Consider the following 27,900-nt stretch of genomic DNA (forward strand, 5'->3'; position numbering starts at 1 on the left):
CACAGTAAGTTGTGGAAGAGTCTGGGTGAGCTTTTTCAGTAAAGTTGCAAGTTTTCCCTTGTAAACCTCATATCTGATCATTCACATGGAATAGGGTATCCTTCCAAACAAATCCAGGATTTCTTCCCAAGGTAGCCTCAAGAGTTCTTGAATCTGGCTATTCACATGCCAGTATTTTTTCTCAACTTTACAAACAGAGGTGACTATCTACTGACCTTATTAAATGTTTGTGAGTTACATTTTTTACTTATTTCACAAAGGATTTCAGGAAATCTGACCTACTGTTTGTGTCCTTTTCTTAAACTAAGCTAGGAGCCAGTATATCAAAGATTACATTGTCCATGTGATTGATTGCATCACTTTTGTCTGTAGTGCCAAGGGACTTTCTCTACCTAACAAAGGTAAAGCACATTCACCTAGAGCGGTAGCAGCCTCTATGTATTTCTTTTCTAGGACACCTGTTCATGGTGTTTGTGCTCTGGCTACTTGGTCCACAGTTCATAAGTTTGTCTCTCATTATAAGCTGTACCTGTAGTCCAGGTCTAGGGCTTTGTTTGGCTCTGCCATTCTCCAGAATGTCCTCCCGTTGTACCTTTCGAGATTTATTGTAGTTGGAGACTCTGTTTCACAAGTTGAGGAGGACAGAAAAGACATTGGATATAAAAGTTACATACGTAACTATAATGCTTGGATCCAAAGGATGAAGTTGTTGGCATTAGATTTGGTCAGATCCAGCATAACCACAAGTTGAGATGGCAGAAGAAGACGTGCATCTTGCATTATAGTTACTACATAACTTTTGTGTACTGCCTCAGCGAGTGGACCTTCTAGCTCAGAATAAATGGTTACTATCACACTGAGGCTGACAGCCTGGATCATCTCATTCCGTCCCCAGGCAGGGACAGATTGTCAAAGAATGTGTTGCACATTATGAAGGTGATTAGGAAACTCAGCCCAAGAAGAACATACTTAGCAAAATGGAAAAGGTACTCCTCCTAATGTCACTGCATGGACATTAGCACTGGAAAGGCTAAGATGGAATCGGTGCTGATAACCTATCAGACTTGGCTTTTCCATCATTAAAAGTCCATGCTTTTTGCTGTTTCAACCTGCGAATACATGGACCACCCCCAGTATCCCAGGCCTTAGGTTAAGAAATTCCTAAACAGAGCCATTCATTGTAGGCCATGTAAGAAAGAGAGATGGCTACACCATGGGTCCTTATTTAAATGTTAGGAAAGTTGGCATTACCTCCCTTGAAACTGTAGCTTCTTGCCCTGTTCAGTTTCTTTTTGGAAGACACTCTTCCTGGTGGCATTGACCTCTAATTGATATGTTTCATAACTGCAAGCATTAACGTGCAAAGAACTCTGTTTAGTGTTCCACCCAGATAGAATGGCTTTACAAACCAGTCCTTTCTTTACACTTAAGGTGGTTACTGAATTGAACTTAAACCAGACTGTGCAGTTCCCAGTATTTTTTCAAACCTTGGAGTTCAGAAGAAAGGGCCTTGTATTCACCTGATGTGCATGGACAGTTGAAATTCTACCTACACAGAACAGTGATTTCAGAAAGAAAAAACAGCTATTTCTTTATTTTGCAAACAGTGGAGGGTAAGCCTATCAACAAACAAAACTCTTTCCCATTGATGAAGCATTGCATTACATTTTGTAATTAACATCACATGAAACAAGTCCCAGTCCACATAAGAGCACAATCAACTAGAGTTGCTATCACAGCTTTCCTCTGAGAAGTTTCCACCCAAATCATCTTAGAAGCAGCATTTTAGCCCTCTGTGCACAACTTTTCAAAGCATTACAGCTTATGGGCTGCTTCCAAGACAAAAGGCTGATTTGCTTCTGCTATCCTGAAAGGTTTGATTTCCAACTGATAAATCTCACTGATCTGAGAAGCTTCCTAAGAGTGAGGACTGCATCAGTGAATAATACTACAATGAGCATGGCACAGTTGTCTCATGAACTTACCTTAAATATAGGTGTTCATGTCATTGCAGTCTAAGCTGCCACCCACAGTCCCCCTTGCCTTCTACTGATTTCCCTGTGGCCTTCTGGAGTTGGGGTGGCAGTCCCATCCTGTCTTCCATCCTCCATGTCCTTTTATACTCTTGATGTCCCTCCACCGGAAAGAGGATTTTAGCTGAAATCCTGGGGAAGAAAAGAGCTTTGGAAAACTAATTGACCATACGCTACCTGCACAGCAGGATATCCTAAGGGTGAAAACTTCAATGGTGAAATTACTCAAACATCTACATTTATTTTAAGCTCCTAACATAGCTTTACTTTCTGTGTCTTCTATGACCACCTTCCCGTCCTTACTAAATGTAACCAGGACTCTCCATCCTTCCTTTGTTCAGTATCCCTAAAAAAGCCTTAGTTCCTTTCTTGGTTCCTTTTGGCAGCTCCTTGCATCTTTGCTGCTCTCACCTCTTTTGCTAACCTTCTATTAGTTTTCTTGACACCTTCCCACCTCTTTATATCCCTCTCTTTACTTTGACTGATAGCTTCTCTTTTCTAATTGGTCTGGCTGGCCTTCTTTGCTTTTGTCTTTCCTTAAATCTTTGTCTTTAGCCCTGACCCACCCTCATTGCTTCTTTCTCCCCTAAGTGTGCCTGCTTCCAGTCTCTTAACTCATCATTGTCTTTTCCAACTCAGTATAATCTATTTCACTAAAAGTCTACACAGTCATCTTTGTTACTGATTTCTTACCTTCCCCCCACTCTGAACCATGTATCGATTTGAGCACTTTTGACCATCATTTCATTAATGATTAATATTTAATTTCCTTAGACATTTCTCTTTCCTACACTGCCTTTGTTGTGTTCATTTTCAGCCTTCTTTCATTTTTTGTGCAATCCCACATGAGCTGATTGAACCCTTTATAATCCACGGCAGCTGTCAGACCCAACTTTCTCTTTAATGCAGAGTTCTGGGCTTCTGCTTTTTCTATTGGTTGATTCAGATTCTTCTGTATCACTCTCCTCCTCCTCTTTTTAATGCAATCCTTTATTCTCTCGCACAGACTCTCATTCTCCATCCTTGACACATCTTGGACTTCTACACTGCATCACTCTATCATCACACATGCCTTAGGCTATGACCCTCAGTGTTGCTTCACCCCTTACTTATAGTGGTGTTTCTTCTCTCCACCCTCACAGTTGATGCATTTGATTACACAGTTCACCACACCTCCTTCCTTGTCCACTGTGTCATGCTTTCTTATATCCATGTTCATCCTTTCTTGTCTCATGTATCTGCTGTACTAGCAATGCCTCCCTCCCCTCCCACAGTATTGGTTGCAGTTCCCAGTCTGCCATATCAGAGGCCTCGATTTGCTTAGCAATAGTGTCCAGCTATGTTTCCCCCATGTGCTTGCCAACTTTAAAGCCTTCCTCAATTTGACTTGAGACCATTTGTTCATCCTGTACTGGGTATCACATCCCCAGTATGTAGATGAGCGACAAAAGAGGGTCTGTTACCTAGGCAGCTGTTAAGGTGCTTTGTGCTTCCTGCTGATGTCTCATCTTCTACTGATTTGTTCCCTGAGATGGTTGCTTTTATCACCAGCCTGGATTGGTCTGATTTATCCTCCCCAAGCAGTACTCTAATGCCCAACAAGCCAGGAACTGCATGCCCCCCTTAAGTACTTCTTGAGTTCATATCATACCAGACAAAAACACAAGAGATGTTGCTGTTAAAATTTAGCCTGTCCCTGGTAGTTGATGAGAGCACTACCTCTTAGATCCTTCCCCAGTGCTCCTAGTTGACACGCCTACAAGGAGTGCCATACACACACATTCCCCAGTTTACAACATTGGTGTCTTGCAAACCTCCACTTATATGGGAGCAGTTCTACAACTGAAGAGGGCCCACTGCCCATCCCCAGGATGGTGAGTGTGCCAGCATAAGTCACTCACTCCCACTCTTTCCGGACTTTTTCCAGTTCCCGAACTGCTGCATGAATTAGGGTCTCCTGGGTCATAGTCTGGGGTTTATTTCGCTACACCACGGAGTTTGAGTTTTTGTTACTGTATTCATTTTCTCCCTCCCTTAAGTGTCTTGTTACCTTCTCTTTCTTTTGCTTCCCTCACTCTCCTCCCACTTCAACTTTTGTTTGAAGGTACAGTCAAGGAGATATACCTTTGCTACTCAGCTTTGAGCATCTCTTTCTCTTATGAGATAAGGTGGAGTCTCTGTTTGTTTGATGCAGAGTTGGGCTGTCTGCCAGGCATCCCCTCATCTCCTACCACCCCTTCTTTCTTATCCCCTGCCACATCTACCCATTATGCTCACTAATCTTCTCCTTCATATCCATACTGACTGATGCCACAGGTAGCATTTCATTCCTCCCATCCTGCCATCCCTCTGCCACTTCCCTAGCACTGTGTGTTACTACAGTATGCTCCCTCCTGCCTTGGTGACCTTCTTTCCATGTCATAGTGACCCTTTTCACTGTAACTTACTCTATCCCATCTCTTTTACCAAGGCTTTTAATCTCTTAGGTGACTGAGCCACCAGTCACAAAAGCCGGTTCTTTGTTCCACACTTGCTTTCTTTTCCTGTCTTATGTTGTGGCCTGTGTAAATTATCCATCGGGTGCAGCCCTACTGCCTTCCCCACTCTTGCTGCCAGGTACCACATTCCTTGTGCTGTGTGAGACTCGTTCCCACTGCTCTTGCTCTCTTCATAAAAGCTCTCACATAGCTGTAGTCCATGTTGGCTTCCTCTCCTCTTATTCCCCTCAAACCCTAATCACTCTCCTTCGGTTTCTTTTGATGTCTGCTCCATCCTGTTAGAAGCCATCAGTACTAGTACTTTTCTCATTCCTGCATGTTATTCCTTTCCAGTCTTCATCCTTCTGTTGTGATTCCTGTTTGCCCTTCTGTATCTGTCCTCTGTCTGCCTCCCATTACTGACTATGCCTGTTTCAACTCTGTATTTCTTTTGTCAATGTACTTCAAACTTCATGTTCTCCATTATTTTCCTCCCATCCTCCTGAGCTCCTTAACCTTTGTCTCCCTATCATGCTTCATATCCCACAGCTGCATTCTTGGCACAGGTCTCTTAACTATACTGTAGCTCACAATCACTGCAATATAGCCAGTCCTTCCTCTCTCCTCTCCTGTCTACAGTTTATTTCTCTACTTCATATGTGGTTGCTAGAAATGAGGTCCTGGAGACCACTGAGAAGCCTATCCCAATTTCTCTGTTGCCTGAGGGGACCTTCCTGTTAAGAAACATGCTCAAAGTCACTCTGTAGGCAAATGAAGGCTGAGAGAATCAAACCCTTGACTGCAGGAAACAGATTTTTAGCAGCTGTTAGTCTTAATTCTGTGTGCTAACTGCTAGATGTAACAGCCATTTATATAATGTACTTATAAAGCAGTTGTAATATAGCCTACTACAGCTAATATACTCTCCTCCAAGTGCTTCATTTGACAGCAGCAGATTTAATTGGAAGTTGATAGACCCTTTTGATGGTTCTTAAGAAGTAAACCTATACCTGATAGAAATATGCAGTGCTGCTTTGTCACTAAGCCCTGCCTTAACAGCAACACATATTGGTGTATTCAAAAAAAAAGTCAGCACTCTGGGCTTTGATGTGAACAAGGCATGGACATACATAGCTCCCTAAATGCAAAAATAAAGAAACAGACAGTGCACATTGAAACTAGTCTGAGGAGTAACACAGGAAAAATAATTGTTGATCTTGACCTATTCCTATAAAAGTTAAGAAAGGTAAAGTGAATGTGGTAAATACAAGTAATATGAAACTAAAATATAAAAGCGTTTTGGTTATAGGTAAAATTGATGTTAGTTTAAGAGGTGGGGGATATACGTAATGCTACTGAGGCTGAAGACTGATTTTGGTTCAGGGCTGAATGACAAAGTTCCAATTAAACCCTTATTGAAAGCACACCCACTTTTGAGATAGATCTTTAAGTTCTACAAGTAGTGAATGTTTTTGTGCTGTATGTATTGTTTGCTGTCTCTTTAAATCTATTCAGCTTCTCAACTGAATTCTTGATTTGCAGTTTTATATAAATAGTTTGTTTTAGTAATGTTTTATACATCTGAAGAAGCAGCCAGTTTGACTGCGAAAGTGCTTATGTGTGGAACTTGCAATAAGAAAGTCTTGTTTTTATGAATATAGCCTTGCTTCGACTTATCTCATTGGTTTTGGTTGTTTTTTATTATCTTTTATACCTGGTGAGACGTTTGTTCAGCACATTTTGGTCCTGTTCTGTTTGTATGAAAGTAGAATATACTGATAGTGCATTTAACTAATTGTATTCAGAAATATTAGTACAGCATTGGTTTTCTAAATGACAAATGACCAAAAAAAAAAAACCCAAGATGTAGGGAGAATGGAGTCTAGTACAGCCAGGACTTCTTCAAGAGTATAGTGCAGTATTCCTTTATATATACATACACACACACACACACACATACTTAAACAAGATGTAGGGAGAATGGACTTCTTGAGGAATATAGTGCAGCATGTGAGATGCTAAAGTATCTAGGTTTAAAAATTAAGATATGAGATCAGTTAATAAGGTGTTCTGCATTCTTTCATTTAATTTCTTCCTTTTCAGTTGCTCGTGTTGTGCGTGTGATTCGCCAGCCACGGGGTAATATGATGCTTGTTGGTATTGGAGGCAGTGGTCGACAGAGCTTGACTCTACTGGCTTCTTCCATCTGCGAGTACAAAGTGTTCCGCATTGAAGTTACCAAGCATTACCGCAAGCAGGAATTCAGAGAAGGTATGCCTTCTTTCATGTTACTTTTAAGAGCAGTAATTATTTTTGTTTAAGTAAGATAACTGCACACTGTGTGTGTGTGTGTGTGTGTGTGTGTGTGTGTGTGTGTGTGTGTGTGTGTGTGTGTGTATATATATATATATATATATACATACATATATATATATATATATATATATATATAAAATATATATATATATATGTTTATATATATATATATATATATATATATATATATATATATATATATATATATATATATATATATACATACATTTATATATATATATATATATATATATATATATATATATATATATATATATATATATTATATAGTTTGTGTATGTATATATATATATATATATATATATATATATATATATATAAAGAGAGAGAGAGAGCAAAATGAAGGAAAAACTAGTTGTACAACAACAATATTTGCATAGCAATTACTAAAATAGACTTGCTTTAACTTCTTATGTAAGATCCATGTCAAAAGTGACTTTGCATTGTTATTAAAAATAAGAAAAAAGGATTCAAGCTGCATGTTTAAACTGCAGTTTATAGTGGTTTTACCCTTGTCAGTGCTGTACCAGATACAAGTTATACGTAGTAGTAAGAAATAACACATTTTTCTATTTTCCTTATAAAAAGCTGTGCAAGTTGCAACAAATGCTTGAGAGCATTTAGACAGATCACATTCGATGAGAATGATTGTGACTGGGACATTGGTACATAACATAGTTGCATCTTTATTGTGATTGGTGCTATATTTACTCGTAGTCAAACTCACTGTGTAACTGATTGTTGATAAGTGTGATGGGCATAATGTCAAATAACAATGTAAGCATCTAGTCCTGCATGTTTGTTACATTACTGTAGTATATAATAAAACGTATGGCGTTTTGCCTCATATTTTGGGTCTGTTCTTCATAAAATTTGTGGTTTTCTGGCAAATTATAGAGGCTTGAGCAAACAGTGTTATTCTAGCAATGTTCTAAGTTTATAAGAGCAATGTTTAAAATCTGTCCCTAGTTTGGGGCCTTTGTCCAACCATTATTTTGATCTTTGTCCAGATTTTTTGCACTTAGGTGAGTGGTATGATGTATACATACGTGTGTGTGTGTGTGTGTGTGTGTGTGTGTGTGTATATATATATATATATATATATATATATATATATATATATATATATATATATATATATACATATATATATTATATATATATATATATATTTTTTTTTTTTTTGCTATGTTCTGTGTACCAAATGTCTACATCTTGTTTAAGTATGTGTGTGTGTGTGTATGTATATATATAATGTGTTTACTATTGGAATCTCATAGTGCCAGTGATCGAATGGCATGTGTTCAAAAGGCACTTTTCAAAAGGGCACAATGCCGAACCAGATTATACCAAATACACAATACCAAATATGCAGTGTTATTCAGTTGTCTGAGTTCTGTATTGTGAGTGGAGATCGCTGTACATTGAAGAACAGGGAATTTACCCATTTCCTCACTGTAGTGATATCTCAGAGTTTGTATATATAATTTGCTAGGGGTGTGAGAGGGGCAGCCCCTCACCCACGCATGGAGGGTGCAGGGGGCTTGCCTCCCTGTAAAATGGTAAAAACCATGTGCTGTTGACAGTCTTAATGGTAAGTTATGCTGCATAGCTTGGGTGACTGATGTCACAAGATGGGTTGCAAACTGGCTCAAGGACAGAACCCACAAGGTCAGAGTTGCTGGAGCTATGTCAGACTCTAAGCCAGTCACAAGCGGTGTCCCACAGGGCTCAGTCCTGGGACCCCTCCTGTTCGGCATTTATTTTTCCGAGGTACAGGCAAACATAGGAGGATTGTGGCTGACAAAGTTCGCAGATGACTGCAAACTGGGCGCCATAATTGATACTCCAGCGGACACAAACATCCTTCAGAGAGGCCTCATAGAAACAGATAATTGGTGCCAGAGCCATGGCCTTAAGCTGAACGCCAAAAAATGTATAGTCATACCCTTTGGGGAAAAACAAGGTACCGACAAATTACCACATAGGAGGTAATCCATTAAGTACGGAAGAGGTAATCAGGGACCTAGGGACCCAGGTTGACAGTAACCTCTTATTTGACACTCACATTGCCAAAGTGGTTAGGAAGACCTTCTATATTGCCCACCTTATCATGAAGGGTTTCACATCTAGATCAAGAGAGGTCATTGTGCCCCTGTACTCTTCTCTTATCAGGCCAATGAATGAGTACAATGCCCCATTTGGGATGTATCTCACCCGACACCTGCAGCAGTTGGAAAGACCCCAAAAGTTCCTCACCAAGAGGATAAAGGGTCTTAAACATATGTCATATGCTGCCCGACTGAAAAAACTCCAGCTCTATTCAGTCGCATACCGACTACTCAGAGGTGATCTGTGCCTGACGTACAAGGCCATGTCCAATCCTGAGTTAATGGACATGCTCCACCTCAGAAAATCCAAATCCATCAGAGCCACAAGAACAAGTGACTTAAACCTCAACACAGAAATAAATAGAACGTGCTGGAGGGACAGATTCATAACCCAGAGGCTCCCTACACTCTGGAACAGAATCCCAGTCCATGTTAGGCAGAGCCCCTCACTGACTCTATTCAAGAGAAATCTCGACGAGTGGATGGGAGATCGTAGGTTTACCCTGGGGGTCATCTCTGTGTCACTACTAGACAGAGGCATAGTAAACTAAACCCTAAAAGGGCGTAGTATTCTCATCCTAAGGGGTGGTGTAAGCCACATACACTCTGGCTAGGCTTATAAATGCCCTAGGGCAGATAGCCTAGTATGAACCTATGAACCTAATGCTGTGTCGACTACATCGAACTACAGTGGACGGTTAATTCATTTACAGTATTGTGCCTTTTCAGCGTTCCGTATTTCTACATTTCGGCTTGACATTTCCATTGGTTGAGCATTCCATTTTCCACATTTCAGTAGTAAACCATATGTATATGTATGTGTCTATATTATATATATATATATATATATATATATATATATATATATATATATATATATATATATAAACTTGAGTCTGTCTGAAGTACTCCTTGGTACTTTATCTGTAGTGAATTTCTGTAGTCAGACTGTCTCTGTATTATTTTATTTGGTATTTGTTGTTTTAAGGAAATTATTATTATTACTGTGACTTCATATGCAGCAAATGATAGTGTGCCACAATTTTTTTCTTGATGGCTTAATACTCGCTTGTTTTTGATAATCTCTTACCTGTTATCCCATATGTGTTCAGGGACTCTCAGCAGTATACCTTCGTTCAGTACATATACTGTTAAAATTAATGATTCATAATTCCTTTATGTACCTTTCTAGAGTAAACTGTACCCATATTTTTGTGTCCCTTCATTTACTATATGTAATGCATTAACTTCCTGTAGAATTCTATTATCTGCTGTTCCAAGTATGCTGTGCATGTCCATGGTTTTCTTCTTTCTTTACCCATGTGCATTGCATATGTGGTGATACTTTTCCTGTATCTACCTACCCAAGTTATAGTAATTGTATTTCCTAAAATTGTCATATTAACATTTGTGGTCTTCCTTTATCATTTGCTTAGCTGTGCAAAATAGCTGTGATGTTTTTTTCTTCAGTCACTTTAACTATTCATTATATTCCTGTGCGTGTTACTCAAGCTTTATGTCTAGTTTACTAATTAATTTAGTGTACTGCTGGTTTACTTGTGTGCTACATGCATGCCTTCTGCATTACATGTCCACTAAATCAGTTCTTGTAAATCTTTCTGAACCAAATACCAGGACGGAGATTTGTTTTTCCATTATTTGTTAATATGAGTGCAGTTAATAATTGTTTGAAGTGTTCCATTTTCCCTTATCCAAGCAATCTTCTTCTTCTTCTTCTTCTTTCACCTTTTTCCCGGTTAGGGGTCACCACAGCGGATCACCTGTCTGCTCATGATTGGCAGTACAGTTTTTTTTTTACGGTGTCGAGTTGCCAGCCCGACGCCCAACCTTCCACAAAAGGCATCCCCTTATCCAAGCAATGTTATACCTAAATAAGTGCCTTTACTGTAGAAATCTCTTCCACCAAGCAGTGTGTGCCAAAATATTTCTTCAGGGTTGTTTCATCTTATTACTCTGAATGTTGTGAATGTATTTTAGTGCTTTTGTATTTCAGTGTCTAGCTCTACTGTAATGCCTGACTACAGTGTTCTTAACATTTTTACAAGCATGTACTAATTCTCTCTGGGTTCTAGATCAGCACAACAAATCATTGCAGAACTCTACAATGGGTGCTATATGGAGCTCTTGAAAAATGTTTGTAAGCTGCATATTGGAGTTTGTCGTCTTCATTGGAATCCACCCTTGCTGGTTATGTATGAAGAGCAGTCAGTGGGACCACTCTACCTTGGTTCTTTTCTGTCATAGACTAGAGGCTGGATAATAATCACCTCTAAGAGTTTCACAGGCTTTATTACTTTAGACTAATTCAGAAGTTCATGAATTGACTTTTTTCAGTTTGTACTTTAAATTTTGATGGACTGTATTTTTCTGGTTATTCTATATCAAGTGTATTTTGTAATAACATTTTCAGGTTTTTAATTTGGGACATTTAGTTCTTTACAGCATGTCTGTTTTCTTCCATAAACATTATGGTCGAAAACTGGCCTCAGATGCTGGGAGAGCAGCTGAGAAGGGTTGGAAGAGTGATGGAGGCAGATCTGTTGGTTGCATTTCTGATACTTGCTAGAGAATTGATATCCAACATGCAGCACTGATGAGATTGTCACTGTTGAAGAGACACCATGACCCCATGTGCAAAATGGGAAAAAGGGGTCGAGGATGGATGGATGCAGCACATGAGCAGGTGATGTGTACTTGGATCATCTAACCTGTGGCTGATAGAAGGATTTAGTATACCACTTGTATAATACAAAATACATGCCAAAGAGGTGGGGTGAAAGATTAACTAACCTTTGCACATGTGAACATTCATGTCACTTACTGGCAAGGGCGCCCGCAGGCAGGTGCAAGGGGGTGCACTTGCACCCCCCTGGATTCGGCTAGCCCGGAGACTTCATTTTCTTTGAAATAAAAAAAATGTTTTTTTTTCCTTTGCGTCAAGTCGCACAGATGGAACAGGTGTTTGCGAACTGATTTCGTCTTCTCCGTCTGTGCGACTGATGGCTTACGTCTTTAGCTTCCGCTCCCGCCCTGCGCATGGAATTTGAAATCCAGAAGATGTTGGGACTGCAAACGAGCGTATAAGTGAGAGTTAAGTGTGTGCGTCTGTGTTTTTAAGTGTTTAAGAGGTGTGTGCAAGTAAGAAATAAGTAGTTAGGGTCGGCGATGTGTGTGGATGTAAGAATTAGATAGGGGTTTGTATGCATTAGGAATTTGGAAGTGTTCTTCCAAATAAACGCATGTGGGTTTCTGATTTCTATGTAACAAGTGATGGAGGAAGAAGAGGTTTCCCTCGTTTCAGAAGAAATGGGAAGTGATAATTCTGCCTAAGTAAAATTTGCAAAGTCACAAAATAAAATGGCACTGTCAATGTAGGAATTTGCTAAAGATTTCGAATTGTTGCGTATAACATTATTTGCACTTTATATCTCTTAAGGATTATCATGACACTGGAAGTTACTTTTGGTCTTCCCTTGTTTGGGAATTTTACGGGTCCAGTTTATTGGATCATGGTATGTATCAATGGGAAATATGCCAGTCAGTGCAGCTGAGGTATTACTTATGATAGTTTAGTAGAAAACTTTATTTTAGTTGACAGCTCTCATAGTTCTTCCATTTATTGGTAAATGTTAGCACTGTATTTGAAATGTTTGCTTTACTGTTATTGTATTTAACAGACGTGATTGAATGTTTGGTGCATGGCAGTGCAAGACAACGCTTAAAGGAAATTCCACATTTGCTATCTGTATAGTAGCGAATGTGTTTATATTTTTTATTCAGGGTTGAACATTTCAGACGCATCCAGTTTTCTCTAGAATCAATAATTTACCATGATTGTGCAATGTTCTTACGTCACAGCATTTTAAATGAGAAGTTGGTTTGCATTTACTGAGCACCTGTGGCTGTTTTGGGTGAATTAGTTTTAATGTTGCAATTAAGAGATTCGTTCATCATAGTCCAGGGGCCACCTGAACATGTTTTAGTAACCCACCAGTAGCATTAAATAACCTGAGTTTGCTCTTTGGCAGTAATGTACACATTCCCTAATCACAGTTCATTGCTGAAAACCATACTTGCCTCCCGCTCCCACCGCTTTTGCACTAACCAACCCCCCCCCCCACACTAATACACCATCCTAACCTAATCTCTACCCAGCATGAACACCCATGTCAGTAATCTCGGTCTCTCTCTCATTGTACATATCTACAGATGATCTGGTCAACTTTCCTGATTTATTGAGGCTTGTCTTTGTATGTATTATGTTTGCTTTTTCTGTTATAAGACATTGCAGCTTGTACTGTTGTGCCAGAAGCTCTACTTTGACTTCTGTGCTCATGTAAAATGTGATGTGTAACTCCCAGCTTTGGCTGAAATGGATCCTGTCTGGATCAGACTATATATAATTTCTCATTCTTGGGACATCTTTGTCATGTTTCATTCCATCTTCCACATAAGCTGTCAACCAACAGATTCCATTTCTATTGAAGACCTTGCATAGAGGTGTCCACCAGAAAAATACAGGCTTGTGTAATACTGGCTGTTGATGTTGTGACGTCCCCCCTCTGGACCAGTAATCAAAGAGCCTGAATCCTCCCCACTGACACCGGTAAGGGCCATTCACTTGGAGCAAAAATAGATATGCACTCTATGTAAGAAGTAGGTAGGTAACGGTAGGTGTGTGTGTGTAAGTAGTAGGTAGGGGTGTGTGTGTGTGTGTGTGTGTGTGTGTGTGTGTGTGTGTGTGTGTGTGTGTGTGTGTGTGTGTGTGTATGTAAGCATACCTCTCAACTGTCTTTGATTTTAACTCAAATTTTAGCTCTGTCCCTCTGAATCCCTCTTAACACTAGTGCCTTTTATGAAAGGTGCTGCATAATAAATAATAACTTAATAAATAATGACAATGATTAAGGTACTGATTTTTGTTCCTGTAGGACATGTATATTAATTCACATACTCTTATTCTGTTAATGCCTCAAGTTAATAGATGTAATATTTGAAGTGTCCCTGATTGTCCCTGATTCTGTTGAAATTTGTCTTGGAGTGGCTGAGAGGTATGTGTGTAAGTAGTAGGTGTGTGTGTGTGTGTGTATGTATAAAAGAGAGGTAGCACACCCCTCAGCTGCCCTGGTTTTTACAGAATATCCAGATTTTTGCCCCATATTCCTCCTAAAAATGTTTGAAGTTGCTAAATAATGACAGACATTTGGGTTTTAGACATCATATCCTTTAGAAAAATGCATACTAACCCAAATCCTGTTAGTCTAGCAATTTTCTAAGTTCATGAGAGAAATATTTGTAATCTGTCCCTATTTATGTTAAGCTTTGGCCATATTTCTTGCACTGAGGTTGAGGTGTGTGTGTGCGTGCGTGCGTGTGCGTGCGTGCATGTGTGTGTGTGTGTGTGTGTGTGTGATCTAGTTAGAGTTAGCAGGTGGAATTTATTTTCAAGTGCATTTTTAAGGAATTGTGAGCTTCAAGGGAAGAGAAATGTACTGCTGCTCATGCTAAGTCTGCTTAAAATGTGCAACTATTTAGTTCAGTAAATGGTATCACTATTGTCATATAGAATTTTAAAGCAGTGTTAGTAGCACAGCAGGTAGCATACTTGCATCTTGATGTAGAAGGCTATAGGTTCTACTTCCACAGCATGTAGATTTGTATTTTAAGGAGATGGGGTGCTGCAGTCCTGAGTATGTCCTCCTTTGGAGGAAATGCCTAGCAACTATGAACCTGTTTTTCAGCTTGCCATCCATTCCCTATTGCAATATACTAGCTTACCATTTTTGTTTAATGTAGCATGCGCAGTTTATTCTTTAGGGGCAGTAGGCACTGAATTTGTAGATGAAATACTGAAATATAAAGTTGTTTTCTAGCATCAACCTCTTCATTAGATTCAGATCTCTTTAATGTGGAATTATTCAGATGACTTTTACTTCTGCAGAGATTGTACTTACTGACTGACATTGGTGGATTGTAATGACAGAAGTTTAAGTGGCCTTTTATGGTTGAAATGTTCTGAAGTGGTCCGTTTGTCATTATTGGTTCATATGTTTTGTTTCATTGCTTGCGGGAAAAACATTCAGAACTATAAATTTAAAATGCACTATAACAAGTGGTGCTGTATTATAGAAGGAATATAATTACATTATTTTATATTATAATTAAAACTATCTGTATATATTATAAGCATATGTATAATCATATGCATAAATATGTACACTTATGCATGGCTAATCTTGTTTATCACAGTAACAGGAAGGATACTGTAATGTCTGTGTCAAGAAATAAGGTCTAAAGCTTTTAGTTAAGCATATAATGAAGTTGTTCACATCACTGATAATAGTCCCAGTTTCATATAATTAAGGTTCAACCACACAAAAGCAGAAAACACCCAGAATTTCCCTCGCCCACTCAGTAAAACTAATCTTGAGAAAATAATTAATAATGTGCATATATTAGGCCTACTGGAATTATCTTTAAAAAGATGAAGTGATGACTTACAACTGTGTCAATGTTGGGATTATGAAGAAATGCTTGATTAAGCATTAATTAAAAGATATACATAATTTAGTGACTGCACACAGTTTGTTAAATACAACTATAACGTGTTGTGCATTCAGAGCACAGAATGCCAGCTTTTATTTAAACAGCAACTTGTGTTACTGAGAGCTAATTTTGGAAGCCAAAGAACACTAGTGTTATAAACTAATCTGTTTAAATCTGTATAATCTGAACAGGCTCATTGGACTCCGTTTAGTGTCCTACATGAGAAATACTGAGCTAATGAACACTGTTCCCCAGTAGTTGTTTCTAAGTCACTTATAAATAAATAAAACAAGGAGAAGTAATTTGAAATAAAACAAATGCCTTGTCTTTATGGTAGGTAAAAAGGAAAACTCTGTTAGTACCCAAGTAAATAAAATGATTATTAGCAATGAATAAGAAATTATTCCAATACAAAGAACTGAACAGCCAAGCCTTCTTGATCAGAATTCAAAAGGGCTGCCAGCTGAAAGTTCCCTTGAGTTAGTTGCAATGTACATGGGGTATGTAAAAAAAAATTATCATGGATTCCTAATTAAATCTAGATATCTGTAATCATTGTAGAAGTAAAGCATAAAACAGTATATACACTGAGAATTTTGAACAGTGTTTATGGCAACTGGGGAGAAATAGCCAAGTAATGGGACCCTGTAATGGCTGTGTGGTGGGGGGGGTTGCGTGGGCGGGGCTCTGGGTTTGCACCCCCCCTGCAAAAAATCCTGCAGGCTCCCTTGCTTACTGGGGATGAAATTATGCCCTGTAGAGGAAAAAACAAGATCCTCATGGCTGCTTGGATAATGGACATGCTGTGACTCTTGTTATGGACAGCCTGATGGCTGGCAGGAGAAAGGCAGGAAAAATAGAATATAAAGGGAATGGCCTCAGAGGACCATTAAATGTCATATGTGTACTGCTGGTTGAAGAACAGCTGACCAAAAATGCAGAATTTACAGATCAGTCAGTGCAGTGAGAAGGAAAGATGCAGTGTGTCTGTAGTTTTTTCATCCACAAATGATTCCTCATCAATCTATAATATGTAAGAATGATGAAGTGAAGGCATCCTTCTTGCATGCATATTTATCAGTGGACCACATGCAAGGAAATTGAAGAGGTCTGTCTTTTCCAGTATCACAAGCACCTCTCATTATGCTTCTTTTATTAACTGGCTATCGGAAGAGTTACTACTTTAAATACTAGCTCCACAGTCATGCTGGTGATGTCAGCAGGCTAAGCTTCTTTCACTCTTGTCACAGAGTAGGAGCAGATCCAAGGGACCTCTGTACCCTTTCTCTGCTGCTTCATCCAAGGGATCCTCAGAGGAGCATCATTTCAGATATCAGTGCCAGCTTGAAGCAGACATAATTCCTAAAGGAGATCTCGTTACCTAAGTGATTTCCTCCAGAGACTCCTTCATTTCCTCTTCAGCATTTATAGAGTGAATTCCAGCTGTAACTGACCTTACTTAAAGGTCGGCCTTACAAATTCATCCTTCCCATTCCACAGAGTACAGTTATTAATTTGGCTTTTCGCCAGCTACACCAGAGGAGTTCTTTATGTTGTTTGAGTTGAAAAAATCCTATACTAAAAGGAGGAACCAGACATTTTGCTGAGTGCTTGCCATGGCCACCTCTCATGTCTTTGCTGGGTCCTCTTTGAGCAAGAGCATGTTGTCTCTTCACAGAAGTCAGTCTTTTAATGACCGGTTTAAGAGCATGCTTTGTTTCTGGGTTTCCAGGGCTCTTAATTTATAACCCATAGTGGTTATAAATCTTATTTTGAGCCTCCATAGTGTTGATGATCCAGAAAATAGGGAAACATTGTCTGAGGGATTGAACAGATAACTGCAACTGAATGTCCACAAGAAGGAAGCAAACTTGTGAACAGTATGTTTCTGTGCTTGTTATTGTTTCTGTAAGAGCTGGAGTAAAGTCCGTTAACAAGCACTGGAGTCTCTTGCCTAAGTTGTTCTGCCAAAAGTTTTTGTGGTCTCGAGTTATCAGAAGGGAACCTTTCTAAATTCATGCATCTGATGTTTTCCTTTTCATTCTTCCTCAACACATGAGTTCGGATGTAACCCTCGGACCCGACCTGGCTGCATACTCTAGACTTTGGATCCAACTCTCGAGCCCCTCACTCTACCCACAATTCCCTTGTCCATCCTCAGAACCTCAGATCTCATTTGGCACCACTGTGCTCAGACGAAGGTTCCTTCTCTCAAGCAATAACATGGAGATTTTCGTAAGTATTTCTATATAAATAAGTAAAAAAATGTTCTAGTTCCTGTACTGAAACATGTTAGTAATCATTAACTGTTTGTTATTGGAGCTTTTCTCCCTGGGCCTCCACTGAAAACAGGTTCTTTACGACCCAGTAGACTTCCCCGGTCATCAAACTGAAATAAATAGATAAATGTATTTCACCTTTCCTTTTTTTCTCAGTCTCTCTTTTAGCGTACAATGCAGCTTTAGGTTTCTTTACTATTTTTGTAGTTGTCCTACACTTACCATAGTTGGTAATTCTTCTTTACCCTATAACACAGGGTATTTTCTTAATTGCCATTGCTGGTAATCTCTCTTTCCTCTGTATTCCTTTCATTTTCTCTGTTTAAAAAAAAAAGAAAAGTTTGTTTTCTTTTCCTTTTCTAGTGCACTTTTAATACAACACTGTCTGCCTTCCTCTTGTCATGGCCGACAGACCGACAGGGTTCAAGAAATGCAGTTCTTCTGGGCATAAAATTCTGAACTCAGATGCCCACAAGGAGTGTGCTTATTGTCTCGGAGCTGTCTGTTTGGATGCCAACTGCAGTATTTGGTCTACCTTTAATCCAGGGGCTTTGGCTGACCGATGCAGCAAGTTAATTTTGAAATGTCTCCTTCCTCCTGCTGCAACTTCTTTTTCTGGGGCTCCAACACCTGGTAAATCTTCAAAATCTCCTCCATCAGAGCACAGAAAACTCTTCCCACCAAAGTTGCTTAGGACTTTGTTGGAGCAACCGACAAAAATTCAAAACAATCCTGATCCTCTGAGCCGAAACCTGACACCTGTCAGAGAGTTCACTCACCAGAGCTCATTCTGGATCCACTTTCTCCTAATCTGCATTCTCCCTTTTTGCAGACTCCTAAGAAACATTCCAGGCCACAGTCCACCACATCTTTCCAGTCCTCCAGAAGTTTATCAGAAGTGGATGTGGATAGGATGATGCAAAAATTTCTCAGAGCTCAGATCCAGATGGGGGTCTTATGGCTAAGTCCCCTATTGGATCCATGAGCCTTCAACCACTTCTCATATGATTCTGTCTGCTTCTCTGATCTGTTCCACAGTTTCAAAGCCCTAGGATCTGAGAGCCCTGTGAGGTCTGAAGTTGGAGCCAAAGAAAATTTCTTCTTTGATTCCTATGGCATCCCTGACTAGTTCTGCTCCTATGCCTTAGAATTAGAAGGGTCCCATAGCCCAAGTGTCAGCATCAAATCCGTAGAGCCAGGATCGACTCTGATGTTATCTGATTCATCCCTGCCACTTGGAGCCTCAGAGCTGGACAGTTTGTGTCCAGTTTCATTCTTGCGGATTCTCCAGGCTCATCTGCCCTCGAGGTCATGGAAGGGGCTTTTTCTCTTTCTATAGAACTGGTTTCTCATTTCTTGGATCCAGCCCCTATTCTCTGTTCATTTCTGAGTTCTGAGTTGATCAGGTGTATTCCACAGAGACAGGCAGTTCCATCTAGCTTCAGATACCTGCCTTGAATATCCTCCAGAGGAGAGCCATAGGAAGAGAACGTGCAAGAGGAGGCACATAGATTCCCCATTGGCATCTCTCACCAAGTATAACGATTTCAATGAAAAAAGAGGGGGGTCCCCCAGATCACCACCAGATTATATCTCTTGTGGAGATATATTAGAGATCCTCAGACTGAAAGGTGGTTGATCTTGCACAAATCCTTCCCCAGAGGAATATTTATTTTTGGAAGCTTTCGGTGCTGGCTCATCTACATCCTGGGTTACCCTCTGGCAGATGAACTCATTAATTTAGTTTCCCCCTGGGAATGGAAGGAGCTGAATACCATTCCAAAAAGACCTGACAAAGTCTTGGCTCCTCCCAAGGATGGACCCCAGTGGAGCAGAGGAGTCCCAATAGATGCTATGGTGGTGGTGGTAGCCACTAAAAAAAGAGCTAGCAGATCAGATATCTTCTGTCCAAACCCCCACCCCCCCAAACAGAGAGTGTAGATCACTGGACATATTGGAAAAGTGAGGCTTTGCCTCAGCGACTTCTCCTTGTGGTCTCTTAATTACCTGTACATTTCACAATACTCCAGACAGAGTTGACTAAAGAGATATCAAATTCTCTATCAGTGTGCATGTCTGCAGATGATTTCAAGAGAACATCCTTTTAACTCACCACTCTATTGTTAATTTCTAACAGTTCCATAAGGTTGATCTCTCACATAGCTGAAGGCATCTCGCAGGCTGCCGGTTCAGGCACTGCCATAAGGAGACATCCCTAGATGCATGTATGTGGCTTTGCAGAGCCCTTTAAAACATCTTTCATTAATGCCCCCTTTAATGGCACATCCTTATTTGGTCTATCTGTTAAAGAGAAGCTTACCCATGGTGAACAAGAAGGGAAGATTCTGTCTGCTGTGGGAATGAAGTTTTTTACCCCTCAACAAACCTTTTCTAGGAATCAAAGAGGTTGTAAGAAAATGTGGTTCCAAAAATCTCAGGGAACCTTCCAAGATCTGGGCGGGGACAACTCCTGAGGCAGAGGAGGCAGTTCTAATGGTAGACATAACCCTAGTGAGAGAGGAGGCTCGCAAAATCAGGGTTTCTCTGATTACTTTCTGGACAGACTCTTCCAGATCTCCTGAAGTGCTGCCAGACTGTATACCTCTGGAAGCAGTCAGGGGATGATTGTCCTTGCACGAGGCACCTGGGCAAATATAACAGAAGATTCATGAGTGCTAAGAATAATATCCAAAGGTTATTCCATTCCATGTTTCCAACTTCCTATTTGCAAAAGGAAGAAGCTTCCTGATGGTCCACCCAGACAGAGGAAAGCTGCAGCACAAGAAATTCAAAAGCTGATAAACAAAAGAGTCATCCAAGACAAATAGGGTTTGGAACTTATGTTTCTTTATAGTGCCCAAAAAGATAGGAGATCTCAGATCAATTCTGGATCTGTGCAAATTGAATCAGTACATTAAAAAGTCAAAGTTCCAAATGGTCCATTCTGACTTTTTTTTGCAAGGATAATTGGATGTGTTCCATAGATCTTCAGGAAACGTAGTATTACATCAAAATAGACAGGCACTCCAGGAGACATTTGCTCTTTCAGCTGGGAACCAGTCATTACCAATTCAGAGCCTTGCCCTTTTGACTCACCACAGACCCCAGCATGTTTACCAAATGTATGGCACTGGTGGCTGCTCACTTGAGACTCCAAGGATTCAGAGTGTTTCCATATCTGGATGACTGGCTCCTCACTACCTCCTCCATGCAGCTCCTACAACAGTCCAGGGACTGTTTGCTCTAGATTTGCCAGTCACTGGGGATAACAATAAATTATGCCAAATCAAACTTGACACCAGTTCAGAGCCTGGAGTTTATTGATGCACATCTGAACACAGCAATTCAAATTGCATCATTGCCAACTCGTCGCACAACCGCACTCAAATCTCAGGTTCACCAGATTCTTTCCCACCCATCTCTTCCAGCCAGATTTGTTCTTCAACCGCTGGGATCTGTGGCAGCAGCCATAGTATTACTTCCTTTAGCTCAATGCTATATGCATGTTATTCAATGGACTCTAGCTGTTCAGTGGTGTATTCTTCAACAGTCCCTATCTTTTCCAGTCAAATGTATTCCAGTTTGCAAATGCCACATCCACTGGTGGATCCAGTCTGATGACATTTTTTTAGGCTGCCTCTTTGTTTTGCTTCCCCCAGTGGCCACAGTGACTATGGACTCCTCCCAACTGGGGTGGGGTGGGGCATTTCTTGGGAAGGGCAGTTCAAGGCATGTGGTCTCCCCAAGAGACCAATTTGCATATCAGTTTTCTGGAGATGAGAGAAGTTCTGTTAGTATTGCAGGCATTTCAAGATGCTTGTCCTCTAGGGACTATGGCAATTCAGACTAACAACATATCTGTTGTCTGGTACATCAACAAACAAGGGGAATCTGCTCTGACCCTCTTTGCAGAGAAGCCATGAGAGTGTGGAACTGGGCAGTCTCTTCAAACAGCTTTCTGGTTGTAACATACATACCGAGGAAAACAAATGTGTTAGAGGGCAAATTAAGCAGGTCCATTTTGATGCTGCACTAGTGTGGTCTCAAATAATCTGTGGCGGAAGAGATTTTTCATCATTGAGGCCACCTCCCCCCCCCCCCCAACAATTGCAGCAGGTATTTTGCCCTGATAGCCCTCAGCGAGAGTCACCAAGAGATGCTGTAGTCCATGTTTGGCCACGTGGTCTCCTTTATGCATATCCCTCACTTCCTTTGATTCCCAAATTTCTACAGAAAACAACCTGGTTGAAGAGCTCAGTCATCCTCATTGCCCGCTAATGGCCTCAATAAGTGTGATTCCCATTTCTGTGGTCTCATCTTCGCTTTCCTCCATGGATACTGGAACCCTTTCCAGATCTCCTCTCACACCTCTCAGAGATGAGCCATCCCAATATCCAAGCCCTCAAGGTAGCCTGCATGGTTTCTCTACTTCCAGTGATGGTCAGGCAACCCAGGATTTCTTCCCCAGTACATACCATAATTTTATCTTCACAAAAAGAAGAGTAAGTGGAAAATATTCTCCCTTTGGGGATTGAAAAATTATGTTGACCCTTTTTCTGCCCTGGTTTCTGCTATTGAATTTTTGACTGTTCTCTTTAAAGGAGCAGCTAGTTTTTCTATGATTAAATTGCATTTGGCTGCAATTTCTAATTTTCATACAGGAGAAAGACATTATTCCTTGGCCTGGTGCTACAAGGCCTAACTCAAAAAACCTTTGCACCTTCAGCAAAAAAATGACCTAAAATGTCTTTCTTTCTTTAGTAGCTACTATTACTGCAAGAAGAATTTCTGAACTTCAGGCTCATTTATCAAAGACTCCCTACATTGTCTTCCATAAAGACAGGGTTTCTTTAAAAACTAACCCTTGTTTTTTACCTAAAGTAGCTTCTGAATCAAACATTAACCAATCCATTCACTTACCAGTCTTCTTTTCACAATTTTCAAATAAAAGAAGAATACATGCTACATCTTCTAGATGTGCACAGTTAGTTATGTTTTCATCTACACAGGACAAAACAATTCAGAAAATCAGATCAGCTATTTGTTTCTCTCTCTCCAAAAAGACTGGCTTATCCAGTGTCTAAAGTTACTTTAGCTAAATGGATCACTGATTGCATTTCTTGGATCTGTTCTCATAGGTTGGTACCAGGCTATCGGCCCTAGAGCCTATACAAGCCTAGCCATAACAATCCCCTGGCTATTTCTTCCCACACTATTTACTTCCTGGAACCCTGTCTAGCAGGGCGACTGACATGATCCCCGGGGTGAATTTTTTTCTCACATCCAATCATCAAGGTTCCTTTTGAAGAGGGCCAAAGAGGCGCTCTGCTTGACATGTATGGGCAGTCTATTCCAGAGTCTGGGGAGTCTCTGTGTCAGGAACCTATCCCTCCAGCATGTTTTGTTTATTGTGATAAGGTTTAAATCCCTGGTGTGTGTGGCTCTGAGGGATTGGGATTTCTTTAAATGTAGCATGTCCAACAGTTCTGGGTTTGACATGGCCTTGTATGTTAAGTAGAGATCGCCTCGGAGTAGACGATATGCGACAGAGTATAGCTGGAGTTTTTAAGGCGGTCAGCATAGGGCATCTGCTTTAGGCCTGTGATTCTTTTAGTGAGGTATTTCTACTGCCTTTCAAGTTGTTACAGATGTCTTGAGAGGTACATACCAAATGGGGCGTTGTATTCTACAATGGGTCTAATGAGGGATGAGTACAGTGGGACAGTGACCTCCTTTTTTCTGGCTGAAAACCCTTAGTGATGAGGTGTGCCACATAGAAGGATTTCCTGACTGTTGTGGCAATGTGGTTATTGAAGGTGAGACCACTGTCCACCTGTGTCCCTAAGTCAACAATGCATTTCCCTACCTAAACCACATAAAACTCCTTCACCTAAATTCATAGTTACTGCATATGCCTTTTGTTCACAAACATCTATTGATATTTGTGCTCCAGCCACATGGTCCAATGCACATATCTTTATCACTCATTACAAATTGGATCTAGTATACAGAAGTAGAGCTGCCTTTGGCTCAGCGGTAGTCTGGAATATCCTTCTATGATGGCCACCCAAGATCATTGTAGCTGCGGACTCCGTCCCATGTGTTGAGAAAGAATGAAAAGGACAGCATCAGATTTAAAAGTTATGTACTCACAATAACTAGGCATCAGTGTTGTCCATTTTCATTCTTCTTCAGATTCCTTCCCATCCACCCCTCATCCTTAAATCTTCTGGAAGAGCCTGTGGACTGTTTATTGGAACTCATAGTTCCGGGTTTGAGCCCTGTTCTCTCAGCTATCCCTGTTTCTATCCAGTTATAGGGCCTTTATGGCAACAAACTCGATCTGAGTTATTGAGGATGAACAAGGGCATTATGGGTAGAGGGAGGAGCTCGAGAGCTGGATCCAAAGTCTAGAGTATGCGACCAGGTTAATTTCGAAACCATGTGTTGAGGAAGAATGAAAATGGACAACACAGATGCCTAGTTATAGTGAGTACATAACTTATAAATATTATTTAAATACTGTCTTCAAACCTTTTGGACTCCCCCAGATATGGTTGTTTTCATGGATAAGAAATGTGTTTCTCCCATAGTGTACTCCTTTGTGGGACAACTTTGCAGCCACTTCGTTAACATCCATGGTGGCTTATGGATCATGGTGCCTTCCTTATTTGCTCATTGACCTACTGTTGATAAGGAATTAGAATGCCTGGATCTGTGCAACAAAAGTCCTATTCTGCCTCCACCCAGAGCCTACGCATTTGTAACTAAAATATGCCTCACCAGATTTTGGGGACATCTGCAAAAGAATCAAATGCTTATGGCAGCCACCTGTAATTTACATACTAAAATAAGATTCCTCAAAAACTTTGATTATGCTGAAACTTAAAGCCCATCAATTATTTTTTTACATCACAATTAGAAGCAAGGGCACCAATTTCCAAATGGTCTTTTTCACTGGCAGTAATCATATTTGACTGCAAAAGATCTGAAAGAGAGAAAATGCGATTTTTTTTTCTCACTGCTAATGTAAAATAGAGGCACCAGCAGCACAGTCTTACGTTTATTCCTTTTGTAGTTTGTTTTTACTATAATTTATTTTCTTTTATTAATTGAGTTGTTCCCAATGACCTATGTGACATTTCAGTTTACTCAAAATTTAGCATAAAGATACAGCAGCGTATTTGTAAATGCAGTGCAGATACTTGGAGTCAGTGACAGTATTTTTGTTTCATTAAGTTACGTGTATGCAGTGTAACAACACAAGGATGAAACAGAAGTCAGTGATTATCCTGAAAGATAATTTTTTTGGTTGAGTAGAAAGTGTCTGAAGTTGGTGGGTAAAAAGATCAGATGGAGAGAAAAAAGTACTACATGATAAAATGTACTACTGTAACATCTAACATATTATTTTTCTAATACTTTTTTTTTATTAAAATAATTTATAATGAATTGTTCATAAAAGTGCAGCACTTAAGCTTTATTAAAACCTGCAGCAGATAAACTGAAAGTATATGATTTACTGTGCAATACGTATTTCATTATCTTGAAAAGATGATGATAACTTGTGAACATTTTTTGTGCAATGTATACAAAAGTAGAGAAAGTCTGTAAACGGACTGAGTATTTTCCTACTGCTGTAAAATAAAAAATGTATCCACAAGATGTGTATTGTGTGAAAGTCAAATAAAGCAGAAAATATAATTATTCTGCACTGTGACTAGAAGATCTTTCGCTGTTCCTAGACCAGGCAGCTAAACAGCTGAAGAGCAGTTATCAGACTCTGTAAGGAAATGGCCATCTGGGAACAGGAAAAACTCATTAGCAGTAAAATGTGCAACTATGTTTGACTGCGTTTGTGGTTTCTGTTTGGAAAATGCTGAATGAAAAAGACAGAGGAAAAAAACAACATGGAACATGTAGAATATGTCTGTGCCAGTAGTAGAATCTGAAAATTCATCCAGGTTAGTTTAAGGCTCAGTATTTCTTTTAGATAAGAGATAGGTAGGAAAATACTTAATTGTGGTTAAATGTTTTTCTTTCTTGGAATCTTTTTGTTCAATTAATTATTTTCTGTTTCTCTATGTAAGTTCATATTTCTCCATATAACTGTTAGTGTACTGCTTACCTTGTTCTTTCTTTTTATTCAGTTTTAAAAAGCTTATGTTTGGTTGACTATTTGCTTATTATTTGATGAGAGGGCATTTATTGCTAAATAGTGACAGGTGCTGGCATCTGCTTCTGTTTGGTCAGGCTGGTGTGCTACATACCATCAGTTGTTTATAATTGTTTAGCTTATTAATGAGTGAAACTGCAACTGGGAAATAATGTAGGGTGCTGACAGTGTACTACCTTGGGCCAGGGCAGAAGGCTGTAGTCCTGGAGAGTAGTACCCACCGTCCCTGGAAATTAGTGTGTTAGGCACTGAAACCTAAAGAGAGTGTTGAGAAAGGGGGCTGAGGAGTTAGGCCAAAGACTCTGCTCAGTGCATTGTTCATTGTGAATTCTGTTCTTGAATGTGGTTTATATAACCCCATATGTAGGGTAAGTGTTCATGTTTCCTGCATGCTGGCAAGTTGCACTTAGTGAATTGTTTATTGATTCCTATTTGTGTGTTTTTTTATACTTTAAGTGTTTAGTACCAGCCATGTGTTTTGAGAGGCTACACCCCTGCTGGTCATCAGATTTTATATAGAAATAGATTTATATGTGGGCATTAGAGTAAATCCTAGGCCATAGTCCCTGCCCACCAGATGTCACGCTTGTGGTACTGGTGTCTGCACTGTAATTGAGTGTAATGGTGATAGTGGTGGAATTCATACTCCCATTTGTCTGTCAGCATCTGGGGTTCTGTAAGTGTGCCTCATGTAAGTATAACGCTTTAGTTTTGAAAGGCAGACTTGTTAAAGATAATTAAGATACTTGGAGAGCCAATATGAAGGAAGAAAAGTAAAATAAATGAGGAAGATGGTAGGAACAGAAGGTGTAAGGAAGGTCATAGAGAGTAAGGGAATGAGAAGATTGAAAGTTTAATAATAAGCAACTTAGACACTGATTCTTTAGAAGATTAAATGTATGGAGGGTAATGTTTTAGTCTGATGTTAAGAAGTAGTGCAGGGAGAGGGAGGTGCAGAGAGTGAAGCAGACGGCAGATCAAGCTGAGTTAAAGAAGGCAAAGCCTGGTGTGGAAGAGTAAGATAATTAAGCTGAGTAGGAAATGGCAAGTTATACCATTTTAGGTTGTCTCTTTTGAGCCTCCATAGTGTTGATGATCCAGAAAACAGGGAACATTGTCTGAATGGTTGAACAAATAATTGCTATTGAATGTCCGCAGGAAGGGAACAAACCTGTGAATGGTATGTAACTATGCTTATTGTTTCTGGAACAGTTGGAGCAAAGCCAAATGATAGGCACTGGAGTCTGTTGCCTAAATCATCCTGCTAAAAGTTTTTGTGCTCTCGCATTGCTATCAGAAATATTTGTTTAATGACAACCTTTCTAAATCCAAGCATATTATCGAAATACTGACACTGAAGTTCCTGTTAATCTACTGTGTGATTCCCCTTCTCCTGCAATACTTTAACCTGTGCCAGTGCCTTTAAACAATTCTATCACTTCTTTCCCATATCATGTTCATCTTATTTCTTCCATGTTTTTAAACTCAGTTTTATTGCAGTCACTAGCTTCCTTTCTGAAGTAATTTCTATTTTCTGTAATAACTCTGGAGTCATATTCTTTACCCAAAATGTCACTGTATATAACATATAAGTAGGAAAGTTCCAGTTTCTCATTCTTACATCATTATGCTGCATTTTTTTCTTACTTGTTATTGGTGCATGATCTGATACAGTTGGATGAATATCAGAGCTTTCAATTAAATACACATGCTGCTGTGAAATACAATTTCTATCCAGTCTAGCCCAGGGAACATTGTCTGAATGGTGGAACAAATAATTGCTATTGAATGTCTGCAGGAAGGGAACAAACCTGTGAACAGTATGTAACTATGCTTGTTGTTTCTTGGCAAATATTATGTAATTTCTGAAATCCTAAATTCACATCATAAATATCAGGTATTCTCATATGCTATTTCAGA

The 27,900-nt window shown here is 39.7% G+C and overlaps 1 protein-coding gene across 1 annotated transcript in view; it reads left to right on the plus strand.

The window, feature by feature from the left end:
* The window catches only part of DNAH2 (dynein axonemal heavy chain 2), a 6,636,854-nt gene that overhangs the window by 4,343,068 nt on the left and 2,265,886 nt on the right, over nucleotides 1-27,900 (plus strand). The window contains exon 56 of the mRNA XM_044077324.1: nucleotides 6,614-6,781. Coding sequence (XP_043933259.1) covers nucleotides 6,614-6,781 — 168 coding nt within the window. The remainder of the gene's footprint in view (nucleotides 1-6,613; nucleotides 6,782-27,900) is intronic.

Source organism: Protopterus annectens, chromosome 7.part0 (genome assembly GCF_019279795.1).
Source record: "Protopterus annectens isolate FY-2018-M chromosome 7.part0, PAN1.0, whole genome shotgun sequence".
Lineage (NCBI taxonomy): Eukaryota > Metazoa > Chordata > Ceratodontiformes > Protopteridae > Protopterus > Protopterus annectens.